The sequence below is a fragment of the Capsicum annuum genome, chromosome 2 (assembly GCF_002878395.1).
Source record: "Capsicum annuum cultivar UCD-10X-F1 chromosome 2, UCD10Xv1.1, whole genome shotgun sequence".
Classification (NCBI taxonomy): domain Eukaryota; kingdom Viridiplantae; phylum Streptophyta; class Magnoliopsida; order Solanales; family Solanaceae; genus Capsicum; species Capsicum annuum.
The window spans coordinates 141,378,413-141,394,603 of record NC_061112.1 but is presented as its reverse complement, the minus strand read 5'-3'; the positions used below and the strand labels follow the sequence as shown (position 1 = coordinate 141,394,603).

Genomic DNA, 16,191 nt, shown 5'->3' with positions numbered 1-16,191 from the left:
TATATCTAGAATCGTTTACTCAATCAACTATGTCGGAACCGTAAGTAAATCTCAACAACATTCATCTGCTAAGTGATGCAAGAAAAATATGACTGGAAAAGAAGCAAACAAATCATGCTGAAAAAGTCAGCACATATATTGGAAGGCGCCTTTATCAATAAGAAAAAGTTCAACAATTTGGCAAATGGAACATCAGAGATATTTATAGTATTGGTTAAACTGGAAAATGACATGTTCCAAGACAGTGGTCAAGCATCCATGAATTTAACAGAGTTGTTGACAACTTCAAAGGTTGAAAAAGTTGAGTTTATCACGTTATCAAATAAAGGGAATTAAGGAATCAATTTGCCAACTTCAACATGACTTCTTCAATTGCATGTATATGTGTGTATATATAAACAACATTTCGCTCAAGTTTCTAGTAAGTAGCAAGCTGTCAAGACATTTCATAAACAGAAAACAAACATGGGACTCTTTGGAAGAAAATTCAAGGCATCAAAAGTTGCAAAACTAGCTAAGCTTGCCATCTCAAGGATTTCCATTCTCAAAAACCAATACCAAGTTAGGTGTTCACTCGCCCGTTCTGATGTTTCTCAACTTCTTCATCTTGGTCGCCATGAAGATGCCCTTCATCGAGTAGGTTCCCACGATATATATTGCCCCTTCCCTCCTCTCTCACAGTCAATTCAACTTCTGATCATTTTTAATCAACAGGTTGAGCTTGTTATCAAGGAACAGAACACTGTCGATGCACTTGCAATGATGGAGAAGTACTGCCATCTCCTAATAGAAAAAAGGGTGCTGATAAAAACTAAAGGGTGAGTACTTCTTGTATCTTATCGAAATCTGCAACTAGATATAGGGGCATCGCTCTGACAATTTACCCGCCAATTTTTAAACAGGGAATGCCCTGACGAGCTCGCGGAGGCAATCTCAAGCTTGATTTTTGCAGCTTCAAGATGGGGAGAATTCCCAGAGCTGCATGAAGTTCGTGAGATTTTCACCTCAAGATATGGGAACGAATTTGCTGCTCAATGTGTTGAATTAAGAAATAATTGTAGTGTGCAGCCAAAGGTACTCTTTATTCTCTCCTCCGTAAGATCTTAGAGGAGATTGACTTCTCAAACTAATATAATCATGAAATTTTTTCCAGATGATACCCAAGCTATCAAAATGTCACACAGGGTCAGGGAAAAGACGCGATATGCTTAATGATATTGCTGCTGATTGTGGTATCACTCTGCGTAGAGGATGAGACTTCTCAGATATCACAATCAACACCAGAGGTTAACAGTGAAAATGAATGTGCTGAAGGTATGTTCTTGAAATGAGTCAAAACTTCCAAGTTCTTACTTCATAAAGAAAAGATTGAAACTTTAAATGGCATGACATTCTTTTCCCATTACAGGTGAAGAGGTATCTGAACAAGACACAAACGGGGCTCCAGTTATCAAATTGGAAGGTAGTCGGATAGTATGAAATGCCCGATGCTTTTCCTATCAACAGCAGCAATACTAGCAAGAATTGTTTGGATATCCAGGCATGGCTGACTAGCAATCATTTCTAAAATTATGCAACCATAACACATTCGATAGGGACAAAGTTGCGAACGGATGCCACAGGGCTCGGAAAAAAGTAGACAAGGTTCCTAGGAAGACGACAGCGCAGCTCATGTTGCAGAAGATATTCAGGGATGAATTGCTACCTCCAATCATCATACTCGTTTATGCTGCATCGAGCACCTACCTTTCTTCCTATACTTTGATTAGCTAGGCAGTTTCTTGTGTCTGTATGTTTGGGGTGGAGGAAGGTGGGGTGAGGTCTTAGCTTTATGTTCAAGTGAGATTATGTCTGAGGATAATTTATGCACACAGAAAACATACACGTAGATGTAGATCAGTAAACAATCAGATATGTTCTGCAGAACATGAGATAATACATTTACTTCATTCTCGCTAATAAATAACTTAATTTCCCTCTACAATTCCTCAATTCCAATTTGTAATAGCCAAGTACGTCTAAATTTCTTGTCATGCTAAAAGAAAATCAACCATGCTACTTGAAAATATTGATATACTTTTGTAGGTCCAGCCTTGTTCATTTCTATATAACATAAGAAATGCTACATCGTAAAAATCTTTAACCTCACATGAACTCAATTCTCAAATCATAAATACTATTTCCCCAATACAACCGTTGCACCATATTAGCGGTTGCTCTGGATTAGGAGCTCGAATTGAACTTTTTCGGACAAGCAGATAAAAATCCTCTCCAAATGATGAGAGGACTTATCTGATGCACTTTGTTCTCTCAGTAGAACCAGCTTCTTTTTTGTGAACACTAGATACAGATTCCGGGAATGGATACACTAAATATGAATCAAGTGGAAATAATATGGCTGAAAAGCGCACGGATTTTTGGCTCCACATCCTTAGATTTTAAGGTAACGATGGAAAAAAATTACCAAGCAGCGTTTAAGACCATGCCTCAACATGATACTTCCCTGCCTTTTCCAATGCCCTAAGCCACCTCACAGCAGCTTCCTTTGGAACCCCGCCTTCTTTAGATACAATTTCTTCAAATGCCAACAGCACATCAGAAGGCATTTTATTGGCAGAGCCCGCGACATACACAGCCGCCCCCTCGGTTAATAGATTCCATATCTTAAAGCTTTGTTCTCTCATTTTATGCTGCACATAAACCTTCTGTTGCTGGTCTCTGGAGAAGGCAGCAAAAAAGCCGCCACCTTTTTCTTCAGAAAGAACTCCACCCTTTTGTGAATGAAACAGCCAAAAATCTCGGTACAAGAAGTCATTTTCTTCATTTCTACAACCAAAGAAGAAAAGAATAGGAGCAGTTGAACCGGATCGACTCTGAAGGGCTCTTTCCTCCACAAATCCACGAAAAGGTGCACACCCTGTGCCAGGTCCAACTAGAATTAGAGGAAGTGAAGGTGAAGGGGAAGGAAGAGAACCTTTTTGAAACCATGCCGGGATGAGGACTCCTGTTTAATATAATCCAAAAACCATCATCTAAGAGTTAACAAGAGGTAAATGAATTAGGCATTGTAATTATAAATTACTCCGATAACCCTACTTTTCTGAGGATCAAGTACAGCTAGCCATGACGAGCAAAGACCTGTGCGCTTCCTGTTATAAGGTGTTGTCCACGACACCACACTAACTGTTAAATGCACTTGGTTTGGATGAGCTGAATGAGAAGAAGATATGGAAAAAGCCCTAGTTTTTAGAGGAGGTACCAACTGAACCAACCATTCAAATGGCATCTGAACGGATGGAAAATCCTCCAATACCTGCAATACAATATAGAAAGTAGATAATATCAGTGTAAAAAAATGAGGCGTTAACAGCACAAACATTTTTATACTTCACTCCCAAATCAAAAAATAATCTCATGTGTATTGACAACTTTATTATAAAGGAGGTGTCTAGGCCAGCTTGCCTGAAAAGGTGTTATTATTTAATAGAAGGATCATTCTATAGGAGAAAGACCAAGTCCTCCATGTTTTCTAAAAAACAAACGTGGAGTCTGTAGCTCTTTATCCCAAACTTCAGCTAAACATAGTTGGCTGCCTAACTAACATATCAAGCTTTCATTGCTTGCAAGGAACAAGGGGGAGGTGCTCACTTCCAGATTTCACATTTAGAGTCTGATTAATTTCTAGACTGAACAACTCGAACTATTTTCTAATTTGACAATCAAGATGCTGTAATGTGAATGAATGACAGGGTTGATGTTGGCTAACCAGTTTTGCTTCCAAAAGAACTGGGCCAACTTCTTGCTTCTTAGTATGTCTTCTTAAACTATAGTACCTATACATTCCATGAAACAAAATTCTACCATAAGAGAAACCATAATTGAAGAACCCAACAGCATAGGGAAAGTGTCGATCATCAACACTCCGAGGCGACTTGATTAATCTATACAAAGAGTGGACGTATTTTCATCACCTCCAACACAGTTCTTCGTTCCTTCTGATTGTACTCATAAAGATCATCTCTTCCTTCTGGTGAGGCAAAGTACTGAAGCCTCTCCTTCTCATGTTCGGCAGAGGCAAAATAACTCATAACCTGAAGAAGTTGACAATCCAAATGGCTTATCAAATTACTATGACATCATGCATAACGTGCTATTTCACAAGCAGCACAAAGAAGATGAACACAAGATGCATCAGTGAAATCCAGGCACATAACAAAGACAACAGCAGAAGATATTAATTATACCATGTCATGGGATATTACTCGTAAGAGCACATAAGAAATTCAGACATTCCATGTCTAACCTCAAAGAAATATCGTCTTGGGGAAGCTGATGCAACATCCATTGCCAGTTCAACAAAAGTTTTCAATCTTACAGGGACCTTCAATGCATTTCTCAAATCATAACTTTGATCGTTTTCTTTATCTTTTGGCTGAACCTGAAAAAATGTTCATGTAGTAATATAAAAATTAATGAGTTTCTTTCTTTGAGCTGTAACTATCATTTTGACAATAAAAATCCTTTTAATGACCAAAAAAAAAAGGAATAGAAGAGCTCATTCACTGATAAACTCACCTTTTCAATTAATAAATAGCTAATATTTGCAAACCCCAATCTCACCACAAAGAAGGGAGAAAAGAAAAGAGGAGATGAGTCTCAATTTCCACATTGTAGAACAGATTTGTAAGCATGTTGTCATTAACTTATCCAAAGCAAATCAACTTCAGCCACTACAATGCTTTTATTAGCAAAACCATGGTTCTGATGCTCAGGAACTTATCCTAGAAATTGAAGTGATCTAACCGATTTTTGGATATGATACTCGTAAAAGAAGTGCTAATACATTCCCCCTGCTTAATTCTCCTACAAAGGAGGCCTTGGTGGTGCCTGTGTTATAATAATTTTTGCTGCTGCTTACCTATCTATTTCTGATTTCTTCAACTTTAAAAGGGTTCATCTCACTGAAATTTTTGAAGTTAAACTATATTAGCAACAGTAGCACAAGAGGGGAACAGGTACTCATAGTGAGCTTATTAGTAAAGTGTCTGTCACATACAATCTTCATATTAGCCCAAAAGCTAAAATACAGGCAGTGTTATTTTAGTCTATGCACAGCTGCAGACTCGTCTTTGAACGCCTAAAGTTCCTTCCTTTCCACACAGCCCACAGACTACATGCTGGCACAGTGACCCACAAAAACAGTGTTATTTATTCTGTTTTTAAAAAGTTCAGGGAGTAATAGGACCCTGCAAAGTTTAAGTCTGTAACTGGAAATTCGACCTTAGCTCAGGGATGGACTTATGCCTTCTCGCTTTAATTGTATCCTTTTCATTAATTGAAGTTTTAACTCCTTATTTTTGTTCATCTTTGATATGATAAACTGCAGTCCCCAAATGCCCTACTCAGGAGCCCAATAATGGTACTACCCCCTTGCTCCCTTGGTTAACTTAGAGGTGCAGGTCTTTACCACTACGGTATTGCTCCCTTGTCTACCATATTTCAAATCCTCTACAATACTAGTACACTTGACCTTCCAGAACATTTAACATTTCAGAATACTTGCTACCCATGTGATATTAGACCCATATTAACATGGAAATGCAAATCTGTGAATCACAGTCCATGAAAATCTACACAATAAAAACATTTAAAGATGCATGACTACAAAATAATGTCTCGAAGGAAGATTTGAAGGAGCAAGGTCCTAGTGACAGAAAGAGAGTCAAGGAAGTAGATAAGCACATACTCGGATATATGATTCAGGGTCCAAATTACAGCGCTTTATGAAAGCATCAACAGCTGCAGCATCTTGGCCAGGGAGAATATGAACAACATCACCAACCTCATACTCAACAGTCTGAGATTACAAAGGAACTCATCAAAAGGATCATATGAGGTGAAATGAGTAAAAGAGATATCAGAATGTACATCACTTACAGATGAAACAGCTTCAAATTCAAAATGGCGGACATCTTTCCTACAGCCAGCTTTACTTAACGGCTCATTTTTAACCTACATCAATAGAGTGAATAAAGAAGAGGATATCAATGCATACATCACAACCATCACATTGAAGTGAAAAAAAGGATCTTATACCTCCAACACAGAGAGAGAGATCGTTACCATTTTTAAGAAGCAATCAGGTCTGTACTTTCCAGAAAGTTTTCCTGGCAATATGAAGCGCGTACTCTCAATCTGCATCTCGAGAAGCTTGACATCTGCAAATTTCACAGGTTTTATCACTACTACATGTTGAAACACAACTACCAGAAACCTTTAGCAACAAAGCCATTCGACAAATAGTGAAACACACCAGCCTATTCAAACCAAAAAAAAAAAAAAATCAGAAATGCACAAGGACAATATTTAGATGCACTCATGCATCAGAATGATAGCAAGAAAGTAATTTTCCAAAGCTTATTAGAGAGAATAAAAAGTAAAAATCGCATAATAGTCCTGATTGACGGTACTCCAGAACGAACTTAACAAACTTATGTATGAGTTCGCTTTTGTGTCGCTTATGATTTTCGAGATATATATATTGATCTATCCATTTAGGGGAATTTTCTCCAATCCAGGCTTATAAATGCTTTCATGTACTGAAATTTTATCAACTGTCCGAAAGAAATCTGAACCTCCAATGACCTGAAGATTTTAAAGCGGACACTGATTCCTCAAGTACAATTTAGCAAGTTACCTGGGATAGATAAAGTCCCTTCGGCAACATCATGATATGTAATTTGTACTTTAGGTTGATCCATCAAACTCTTATTTGAAGTCATCAATTCTGGACCTTTAGGGAATAATTTCGGATCTCTTTGGTATAATGCTTTCCACAAGGTGGACAGCCAAGGATCCAGAGCACCTTCATACCTGCAAAAAGAACTTTGATGCATCAATTCAACCTTTTAATAGAATAGCTGCTAAATAACAAGAAATTCTTAAGGGTGCCCCCATGATAACCAGATGAATGACAATATAAAGTGAACAGACATAAGGTGATAGACAAAAAGCAATTCCTAATATTCTTCGGTAAAAGCCACTGATGTCATAAAGCAAAGAGGCTTCAGCACATGTATTCAACCCCAATTACCTAGAGGGTAAAAACTTCTGCATTCTTCAATTACCATTTCCTACCAAACTAGGAAGATTAAAGATCCTAACATGTAAATTCTTTTGCATCCAAGGGTGTGGCCTAGTGGTTCAATGAAGTGTATTGAGCACCATGAGGTCTCAGGTTCAATTCCCAACAGTGACAAACACTAGGTGATTTCTTCCCATCTGTCCTAGCCTTGGTAGACAGAGTTACCTCTACCTGTTGCTGGTGGGAGGTAGCGGGTATCCAGTGAATTTAGTCGAGGTGCGCACAAGCTGACTGGGACACTACGGTTATCAAAAAAAAAAATTCTTTTAGATCTGTCTCGTGAAGAATTAGATTGGAGAAATTTAATGCCATTCAATCCCTGAGGTTTAGTTATATAAATGGACAAATAATCATCCTGTATATCACATTGGATTCTCCTTTTTAACAACTGCAAAAGATGATGAAACAACATGCATCTGGTGGATCGTTTTGACAGAAGGAACCAGAAAGGTGCTTCAGATCAGTCCAAAAAAATTATTTTTCACTTAAAAAGGTGGTCAGAAGATAGTGTTAAGTCAATCCAAATATCAAGTTCAATTACCAACAACCACAACATACCCAATGTAATCTAGTTTAATTGCATAATTTTTTTTAATCGTTACTAATTTTGTTTACTTCTGGTGTATGGAACTCATTGATGAGGCTGAACCACTTGTTAGCATTCAAAGAATTGGATTCCTACAGGAATAGAAGGATACTTTTGCTTTTTCTGTACCAGTAAAGAATTTTCACGCCATCTTAGGGCAATACATTTTTTTTGGGGGATGAGAGCACCTTAGGGCAGTACATTATAATCCTTACATTCTCCACACAAAAAGGCAAAAGAAGAACAAAAAACACAAGATGATGAAACAACATAAGAAAAGGATAGACTAAACAAGAAAAAAAATGAAATTCAAACCGTATTTTATTATGAGTGGTTTCCTAATTCAACCAATCTACAACATAACACGTGCATATAAAGTGCAGAGGGCCAGATGCTTCATGCAGGAATCACTACAGATGATCAGGCAAAATAAATATACTATTCTTCTACAAGATTAAAACAAAACAATACCCTGAAGGATGCTGATCATCTCCCAGACCTCTTTCCACCACTGCTGTCGCACCAAGATCTGAAAGTCTTTTGTCAAGTTTCTTTGCAACAAACTGCAGCAAGAAATCCATACATCAACATTCAAACACGGAATACATAACTGCATAAAGCTAAAATTTTCTAGATTAAATATTTGGCCGGGCAACAAATCAGACGACAAGCAAAAGATCATCACGAAACATAAAGAACAGATATTGACCAGGATCACTACCTGTCTTTGTAATAAAGAGACCAGTAGCCTGTTTGGCCAAGCTTATTTTCCTTCAAAAGTGATATTTTTTCTTAGAAGTGCTTATATTTAATAAGTGATATGTTTGGCCAAGCTTTTGGGAGAAAATAAGTGCTTCTAGGGAGTAACAAAAGTTGTTTTTCATAAGCTAAAAAAATAGCTTCTTCCTAAAACAATTATTTGAAAAGCACTTTCCGGAAAAATACACTTAAAAGCACTTTAAAAACCTTGGACAAACAATAATTGCTGCTCAAAGCGTTTTTTAAATTTATTGATCAAACACAAATTGCTTCTCATCCAAAAGTGTTCTCTTAGGAAGCACTTTTGGAATAAGCACTTTTCAAAATAAGCTGATTTTAGAAGTATGGCCAAACATGCTATAATTATATCTTATGGAAGCACAAAGTTGAAAAGTAATTTCTATTGAAACGGAGTAATTAGGTAGAGACAGCATGTACATTATATTTCTGGTAGCTCGAATCACCCAAACCAAACACAGCATAGTTCACTCTGCTAAGCCAATTCTGTGTAAGACTCCTTTGCAAGAGAAACTTCCAAAACACCTACAATAAAGATAACAAAACGGAAAAAAAGTTAATAATATATACATACATCTCTAATCTCTCCAGTATTACTTCAAAAATCAAACATAGATAAACACACACAAACCTTAATAGAATCTGGATTATCACCTTGACCTGTAGTTGAGACCACAAAGATTACAATTTCCTGCTCCGGTAGGGAACTCTAATAATAATAAAAAAAAACGAATAACCAATCAGACATAACTCGTTAACTACAATCTTTTAAGCTAAAAAAAATAAAATATTCCGCCTTAAGCTAAAAGTAAAGCTAGTTTCGCCAGTTAAAGTGATTTAAACTAGTTTAAAATAGAGGCATAATTGTTAGTGAAGCAAAGAAAGAGTAAATGAACGAGATTTACAGGGTCAAAATCGTCAATTGAGAGCAATGAGACAGGGCATCCTCTGCGTTCACCTTCACGGCCAAGACGCTCGGCGGCGTCTATAGCGTTACCAGTTTCAGATGCATATAAAATTAATAGCTTCTTTGCCTTCTCCTCCATCACCATTGCTTGCTTCGTCTTTTGGAAAAAAAAAAAAAAAACAGAAATACTCGAGTGGCCGTATAAAAAGGAACCCGTTTTTGTTTTCCGACCCGCGTTAAACCCCACCGGTTTGTTTGGTGCTTTTAAAATTGAATCTTTTGGGAGTAAAACTTTAGTCCCATGTTAATGTTATATTATGATTTTAGCCCTTATGTTATTCAATTTATCATTATTATCTTTTAATTTTATCATGTGAGTGATTTTTATCCTTCAACGAACAAAATTAAAAAATAATAATGAAAAATTAACTCTATTGAGGGACAATTCCAGGTATCAAATTTAGTTGACGAAGAACCGCTTACATTGCATGGAGAAGACAAACAAAATTGTGGCAAAAGTCAAAAATAAGAAAAGCTCTTACTGTAAACTTGTAATCAATCAATTAGTATAACTGATTTTGAAGGCTTACCTTTGACAACCAAAAAATAAAAAGCTTAAAGAGGGTTGTGAGGTATAATTCTTTGTTTTGATAAAGTTATTAAGTTACTACTATGACTACTTTCAAGAAAGATTAATAAATAAAATATTTAGTTAGAAAATATCTCAAGATTGTAGGATTCAAAAGATTCACCTTTAAGTAGAAAGAAATTGATGCAAGTTGCTCGTCAACAAGCAAGCAAAAAAATTCAATACTTGCATTGTCCCCTCGATCAATGGATTAACTTTTTGTTAACTTTTCTGAGTATCATTTATTGAAAGATGAAAATTACCCACATAATAAAATTAAGGACGATAGTGATAAATTGAAAAACACAAGAACTAAAATTAGAATATAAAATTAACACAAGGACTAAAGTACTATTCTCCCTTTAATCTAATACTCCACGACAAACACAAACTACTTCTACCTTTTTGAAACACATTTAAAAAAAAAAAAAACTTTCCAAATAAGGTCGATTTTAGAAGCATGATCAATTGAATTATAAATTTTGTTATGAAGTTTAAGAATACCACTGAAATATTATATAACGACCGCACCATCTTATCGTAAGACAGTCACGTACACACGCTTGTCAAGTGAAACTTTTTTTGTCCACATTATATTTTTAGAAATTTAAATGAACTTTTTTTTTCATCCACGTGACATTTTAAAAAAATTTAAATTTATTTACGTCTAAATTCTAATTATATCTACAACAATTTTAGAAAAATGTCGCGTCTAAAATATTTAACAAGTAGTAATAATACGTCTTAGGAGCTGATTAATTCCAAAAGAGCCACTGACGAAATCGAGCTTTCATTAAATTCTTAACCAATTAGTGGTGAAGTTAGCCATCCCAAACTTCCTTCGTTTATTCGAAGTCAAAAGGCAAAACCTCTTAAAAGAATTGGCTATTCAGTTTATAGTTCAAGGGTTATTCGAATTTAAAGCTAATCAAGAGACTAGGTGAGATTATGTTGATAAGTTAAAAAATTACTAATCGTCGTGTTATGACCACCTACATTCAAAACATGGCAATATCAAATGAGTTTATGGCATATGCAGAGCTTAACATGCATCTCTGATCTCTCTCTAGCAAAATCATTAGCTCATAGTCATACACAATAAATGACACTGAGGTATACATTCGTGGAGAAAAATATGTTTACAGTGAAAAAACCTTGACCTCACGCAGCACAAAAACAGTTTTTCCATCTTCAATAAAAATTGCAAAACATTGTCAATAATAATACTGCCTTTACATAAACCTATTGTAGCGGCTTTTCCTACTTTGTGTGTCCTGCAAATCATATAGGTCAAAAGAGACCCTGGATTTTTTGAGGCAATTGAACGACGGTCATCATTTTTTGTCAAGGCTGACTTTTTTGTCACCTTATAAATTTTTAGGAGACTGCTCAGACAAATCTATATTAGAATGCTGGTCTTTGTTTTCTGGTTTTCTCTCCTCGTGGTGATCCTTGAGTGAGGTTATGTCTTTTATATCCTTCTCCTCATGGTGACCATGTGTAGTTTGTTCTAATTTTTCAGGAGACTGCTCCGACAATTCTATAGTAGAGTGTTGGTCTTCATTTTCTGCTTTTCTCTCCTCATGGGGATCCTTGAGTGAGGTTATGTCTTTGATATCCTTTTCCTCATGGTGATCCCTGACTGAGGTTATGTCTCTCATATCCTTCTCCTCATGGTGATCATCAGGTGCAGTTTGTTCTTTCATGTCCTCATTGCGATCATCAAGTGGCATGCTTTGTAATTCAGCAGGTTGAAGATCTGGCAAAACACCTTCATTTGTTTCACTAGATTCCACTCCACTTTTCTGATGATCCTCATAAGAGGACTCTGGTGCTTTTACATCTTCAGCATGTTCAGAAGACAAACTACCACCTATTCTCTTTTGGACCTCCAGATTTTCACATGTTTCAGGACCTTTTCCTACCTCAGACTGAGCATCAGGCAAGATAACATCATCGGGGCGTAACACTGCTGTATCCTTCTCCATGAGGTGAGCATCAGATAACTTGTCGTCATGGAAGCCATCTTGGGAACCATTAAGATCCTGTGTCTGGTTGCTTCTAGCCATTTGATTTTCAGCAGTAATTTCTCCTACCTCATCTTCAGGTACTGAAATAGTTTCTCCCTTAAAGCCACCATCTGAAATTGTAGCAGTAGTTTCTTCTACCTCATCATGAGGTACAGAAATGGAGTCTCCCTTCAAGCCACCATCTGAAATTGTGTTTTCAATTGAGCGAGAATCCTGGATGTCAGTTCTAGTAGGATCAACTTCGTTAGTAGAAGGAAAAGACTGAAAAGTATCCCAATCATCTTCTTCCTCTTCCTCGGAATTGTCCTTGTCTTCCACCTCTCCTCTGCAAGCAGCTGGAACAATATTTTCCTCTTTTTTAGATTCCTCTACTTTTGCAGGCAACTTGATACTAAAAGATGGTCCAGTGGAATTGACTTGTTTCTGGTTCTGGTCTTGCATCAGGGAAGCACGTATTATCTCCTGTAAGCATAACGTTCAATACTATGAATCTGTTTTTGGGTTCTGCTAATCAAAGCTGTATTTACTGTTTTGAGCCACTCAATACATGCATAAAACTATAACCGTTTGAAGCTAGTTTACAGACAGACTCTAATTTAGAGAAAGAGGAAAAATTCTAAGCTCAAACATTAATGCCTGATTTCCTAGGCAGTCTAAATCCCAAAAAGCCGAAAGGGCTGCTGCACCTACATAAAAGAAGCACTCCCTTGAGACAATCTCTGTGCTACACTACAGTTTTAAAATATCAGAAAATGTTTGACGAACTTTCAAATATAACTGTATTCCAATCAAGTTCCAAATTCATTTAAGATGACAAATTTAAACCACGATCTGAGGTTTTGTCCACCCAAAAAATTTTTGAACTACTATTACATTTAATTCATACTTTAAAAAAAGGTGCAAGAGTAGTACAGGGTTCTTAACCTCTACAGTGACCATGTGTCTCAATATTACTAAATCACAAGACTAGAGAACATCAAGAAAGAGTAAATATTTTTCATATTTATAATGAAGTTATTATCACCTGCAATTGTTGTCTTCTCATAATGGGCATTGTCAGTAAGACCTCCTTGACACAAGCAGATGAGTCAGGGAGTTGAGCCAGTTGTGTAACCAATTTTATAGCTGTTATCTTCAAATCACGAGCTTCCTACAATAAGACGAGAACAATCAGCCAGTGAAGGTAAATGAAGCAAACATAAGTTTCAGATATAGCAGAACCTGAGAAGAATTCTCTGATGCTGTAAAAAGGAGAACAGCTTCCAAAAACAGATTCATTAGGCATTTCTGACACTCATCAGTTCTTGAGAGTGTCTGAAGAAGCATTAAAATCTTCAAACACTCCCCAGCAATAGCCACCACTTCCCTGTTCATAGGTGTCTGCCATCAATAAAAATCATCAGGTTCTTTATGAACGTGAAATTCAAAGCTATTGTTCCCCCAGCCCCTGGCGCCAAAAATAAGAATTTAACTCCTACACATGGAAAATACGTAAAACTGAAGTTTGGCTACCTCAAAGAATTTCTGGATTACAGATCCAAGGTCTTCAACAAGTTCCCCAACAAAGAACACAAGGAAAGAGTTGAATTCTGAATTGGTTTTCCTTGTTAGCATGCCTTTCAGTATTTGCAACCCAATTGCTTGGACCTGCAGTTGACAAATTAGTTCGCTAACCAGTGAACAAAATCACCATTTGAAATAAAATTTCTTACCTGAATGTCAGTATCAGTAAGAGCACTCCTGAAGCACCGGGTGGCATTGCATATCATGGCATAGAATACTGGCTTACATCCTTGGTTTTCTTCGAGAAGTTGAATTTCAAAAGCTAGTTTAGCAAATGAAGTAGTCTGTTCAAGAGAGAGAGCAAGCTTCAACAGCAGCAGTTTATGTAAGTTGGACCTCTTATTCTCAAGCTGATGAATTCCTTTAGTGCAATTCTCAGCCAAAACAGCACTTGCAGTCAGACCAGTTCTTGTTATTGTCATCAAGTACCCAAGATCATCGTTTCCAAGTTCAGAGATATCTATGATTAAAGCAAATAACCATCACTCAAGATAAGTAACCGTGGACTACTTTAAGACTGGAAACTAATAAATGGACAAACTGCACTTTCTCTAGATTATGCAATCTAACCTGGAGCTCACAATTTGGATCAAGAATATTTTTTTTTTCATGTCTCCAAGATATAATATTTGGGTCCAAAATTCATTTCTTGTGCTTGAAGAATCAAACTGTAAATAAGGTTCTTATTTTAGGGTGGAGTTGGGGAGTGGGTTGGGCAAGGAATACCAACTACTTATGACTGGTATTTACAGTTCAATACTTTGTTCACTGAAAAGTGGAAAACAAGGAGAGATGATGAAACCCCTAGCCCAAATATGAGAGCTTGGAGGTTTCATCTTGTTCTCTATAGACTTCATATGCGCCAGAGCTATGTACAAAACATGACCATTGAAGGTAATAATACGGGGACAACTTGGACCGAGAATCACAAGGACGGAAGTTTTCTCAAAAGAAAAACCTACAATCTCTCACTGGCAATGCATTTAGCTAAGAACAAAACACAATTGAAGGAAAAGATCTATATAAAAACACCAACTAATTGAGATTAAAAACTAGTGTCACACTAACATTAGGCCCCGTATTTATCAAGAATCTTTTAAACTCTCTATCTTCTTGTGTGGGTAAGTGCCAAAGTTGAAGGACCTCTACTTTGGAGCCTAATTTACATTAACTGACAAAATATTTACTGCTGGATTGACATGAATCCGAATAGAGTGAAATGGATATAGAGGAGTCGTATAGCTGATCCAGAACAATTTGAGATCAAGGCATATTGGACTGATTTTGACATGTGCAAAAGAAACACAATCATGAAACAGACTCCATACACTAGAGGAGGAGTTAATTATGAATACTGGACCAAACAAGGTGCTAATAAAACAAGCTCAAAAGCTTCTTTACAGCCTATTAATCAAAAGAGGAAGGACCTGAATGCTCCTTATGAGAATTGCGTACCAGTAACATATGTTTTCATCACAGAAGTTAGACATTGGACAAAATCATGAACTCTAGCAAGAGAAATTTCGGTTGAAGCCCTTTCAATGCACTTGTAACCAACCAAAAGAAAAGCCAAAATTGATTTCAAACCCATCTGCATGAAAGCCGTAAAAAAAGGATCAACTCTCAATGGATGAAAAAATGAATGTGGAAGCAGTAAAAGCTTAAAATATTTAACTAGGAACCAAAAGGAACTTTTTGTAAAATATGACACCCACCTTTGGCTTATATCGTTTTAAAAGCGTTGGTGCAGTGGTAAGCAAGACAGAAGCAATATTGTCCCAGCTTGAATGGTATTGCGAATTTGCACTGACAAAAAGAAAGCAAATTAGTTCAAATTACTTTTTGTTACTGTTTCATGGAAAAGGTAATTTGACTTCATGAAAAGACGTCGTACCTTGTAAAGGATTTAAAAAGAAGCGCCAAATAAAGTTCTGATACTAAATACACATAACTTTCGGTCTCAAGAAAATCCATGGGACAGTTCTGCACAATCTACCAAACCAACCAAAAAATACAAGAAGTTCAAAAGACAAATCTTTGTGGGGCTCTTATGCACATATAAATAAGCAATTGAAATATTTGCCTGCATCTACTAAGAACATTCTGGCATCAAGTCCTTTAGGTTACATGAAAGATTTTATATATGACAACCAAAAGGCCACACATAAAAGGAAAATCATAAGTAATGCAGTAAGTTTACAGCAACGAACATAAAACCTTACGTGTAATAGAGACCGTTCATTAACTACATCTTAAAAGTAATAGCATGATCATGACATGGGGTGTTACCTTTGACAAAATAGAGATGGCAAGATTGTCCCATGTATCTTCAACAAAAATGGAGAAAAAGCAAACCTGCATCCATTGGCATTTTGAGCTTGATTAGACTTCACGAAAGGCACATCAAACGAGAAAATATAATCTAACACTTCCCGCACCTCCTAGTGTAGAAACCAAAAGGTTAATGCACTGATTTCCCTCAAAATATCTAATTAGCACTTTCCTAAGATACATCCCCCCCCCCCCCCCCCCCCCCCCCCCCCCCCCCCCCCCCCC

General features: G+C 36.7%; 3 protein-coding genes across 9 annotated transcripts in view; 1 reads left to right on the top strand and 2 right to left on the bottom strand.

The window, feature by feature from the left end:
• The first annotated feature begins 28 nt into the window (after positions 1-28).
• On the top strand, positions 29-2,052 carry LOC107860039 (IST1-like protein). Its single transcript, XM_016705231.2, has 5 exons — positions 29-636; positions 715-818; positions 903-1,074; positions 1,154-1,314; positions 1,409-2,052. The coding sequence occupies exons 1-4, from the start codon at positions 466-468 to the stop codon at positions 1,253-1,255; spliced, it is 549 nt and encodes a 182-aa protein (XP_016560717.1). The 5' UTR covers positions 29-465; the 3' UTR covers positions 1,256-1,314; positions 1,409-2,052.
• LOC107860036 (NADPH-dependent diflavin oxidoreductase 1) lies at positions 2,040-9,662 on the bottom strand. 6 transcript variants are annotated; one of them, XM_047404353.1, is made up of 13 exons: positions 9,413-9,662; positions 9,139-9,216; positions 8,928-9,032; positions 8,202-8,293; positions 6,698-6,873; positions 6,124-6,218; positions 5,938-6,012; positions 5,747-5,857; positions 4,304-4,438; positions 3,972-4,091; positions 3,273-3,313; positions 3,097-3,149; positions 2,040-3,004 (listed from the first exon to the last, which is right to left on the bottom strand). In XM_047404353.1, exons 1-13 carry the CDS (start codon positions 9,557-9,559, stop codon positions 2,475-2,477), a joined length of 1,758 nt encoding a protein of 585 aa, XP_047260309.1. In that variant the 5' UTR covers positions 9,560-9,662; the 3' UTR covers positions 2,040-2,474.
• Positions 9,663-11,109: 1,447 nt separating this feature from the next.
• Positions 11,110-16,191, bottom strand: part of LOC107860034 (protein SWEETIE) — a 38,059-nt gene continuing 32,977 nt past the window's right edge. For both annotated transcript variants that reach the window (XM_016705227.2, XM_047407247.1), the window contains 9 exons: positions 15,925-15,990; positions 15,530-15,627; positions 15,351-15,441; positions 15,091-15,226; positions 13,785-14,095; positions 13,585-13,719; positions 13,294-13,452; positions 13,097-13,222; positions 11,110-12,534 (listed from right to left, as the gene is read on the bottom strand). In XM_016705227.2, coding sequence (XP_016560713.1) covers positions 11,410-12,534; positions 13,097-13,222; positions 13,294-13,452; positions 13,585-13,719; positions 13,785-14,095; positions 15,091-15,226; positions 15,351-15,441; positions 15,530-15,627; positions 15,925-15,990 — 2,247 coding nt within the window. In that variant the 3' untranslated portion in view covers positions 11,110-11,409. The remainder of the gene's footprint in view (positions 12,535-13,096; positions 13,223-13,293; positions 13,453-13,584; positions 13,720-13,784; positions 14,096-15,090; positions 15,227-15,350; positions 15,442-15,529; positions 15,628-15,924; positions 15,991-16,191) is intronic.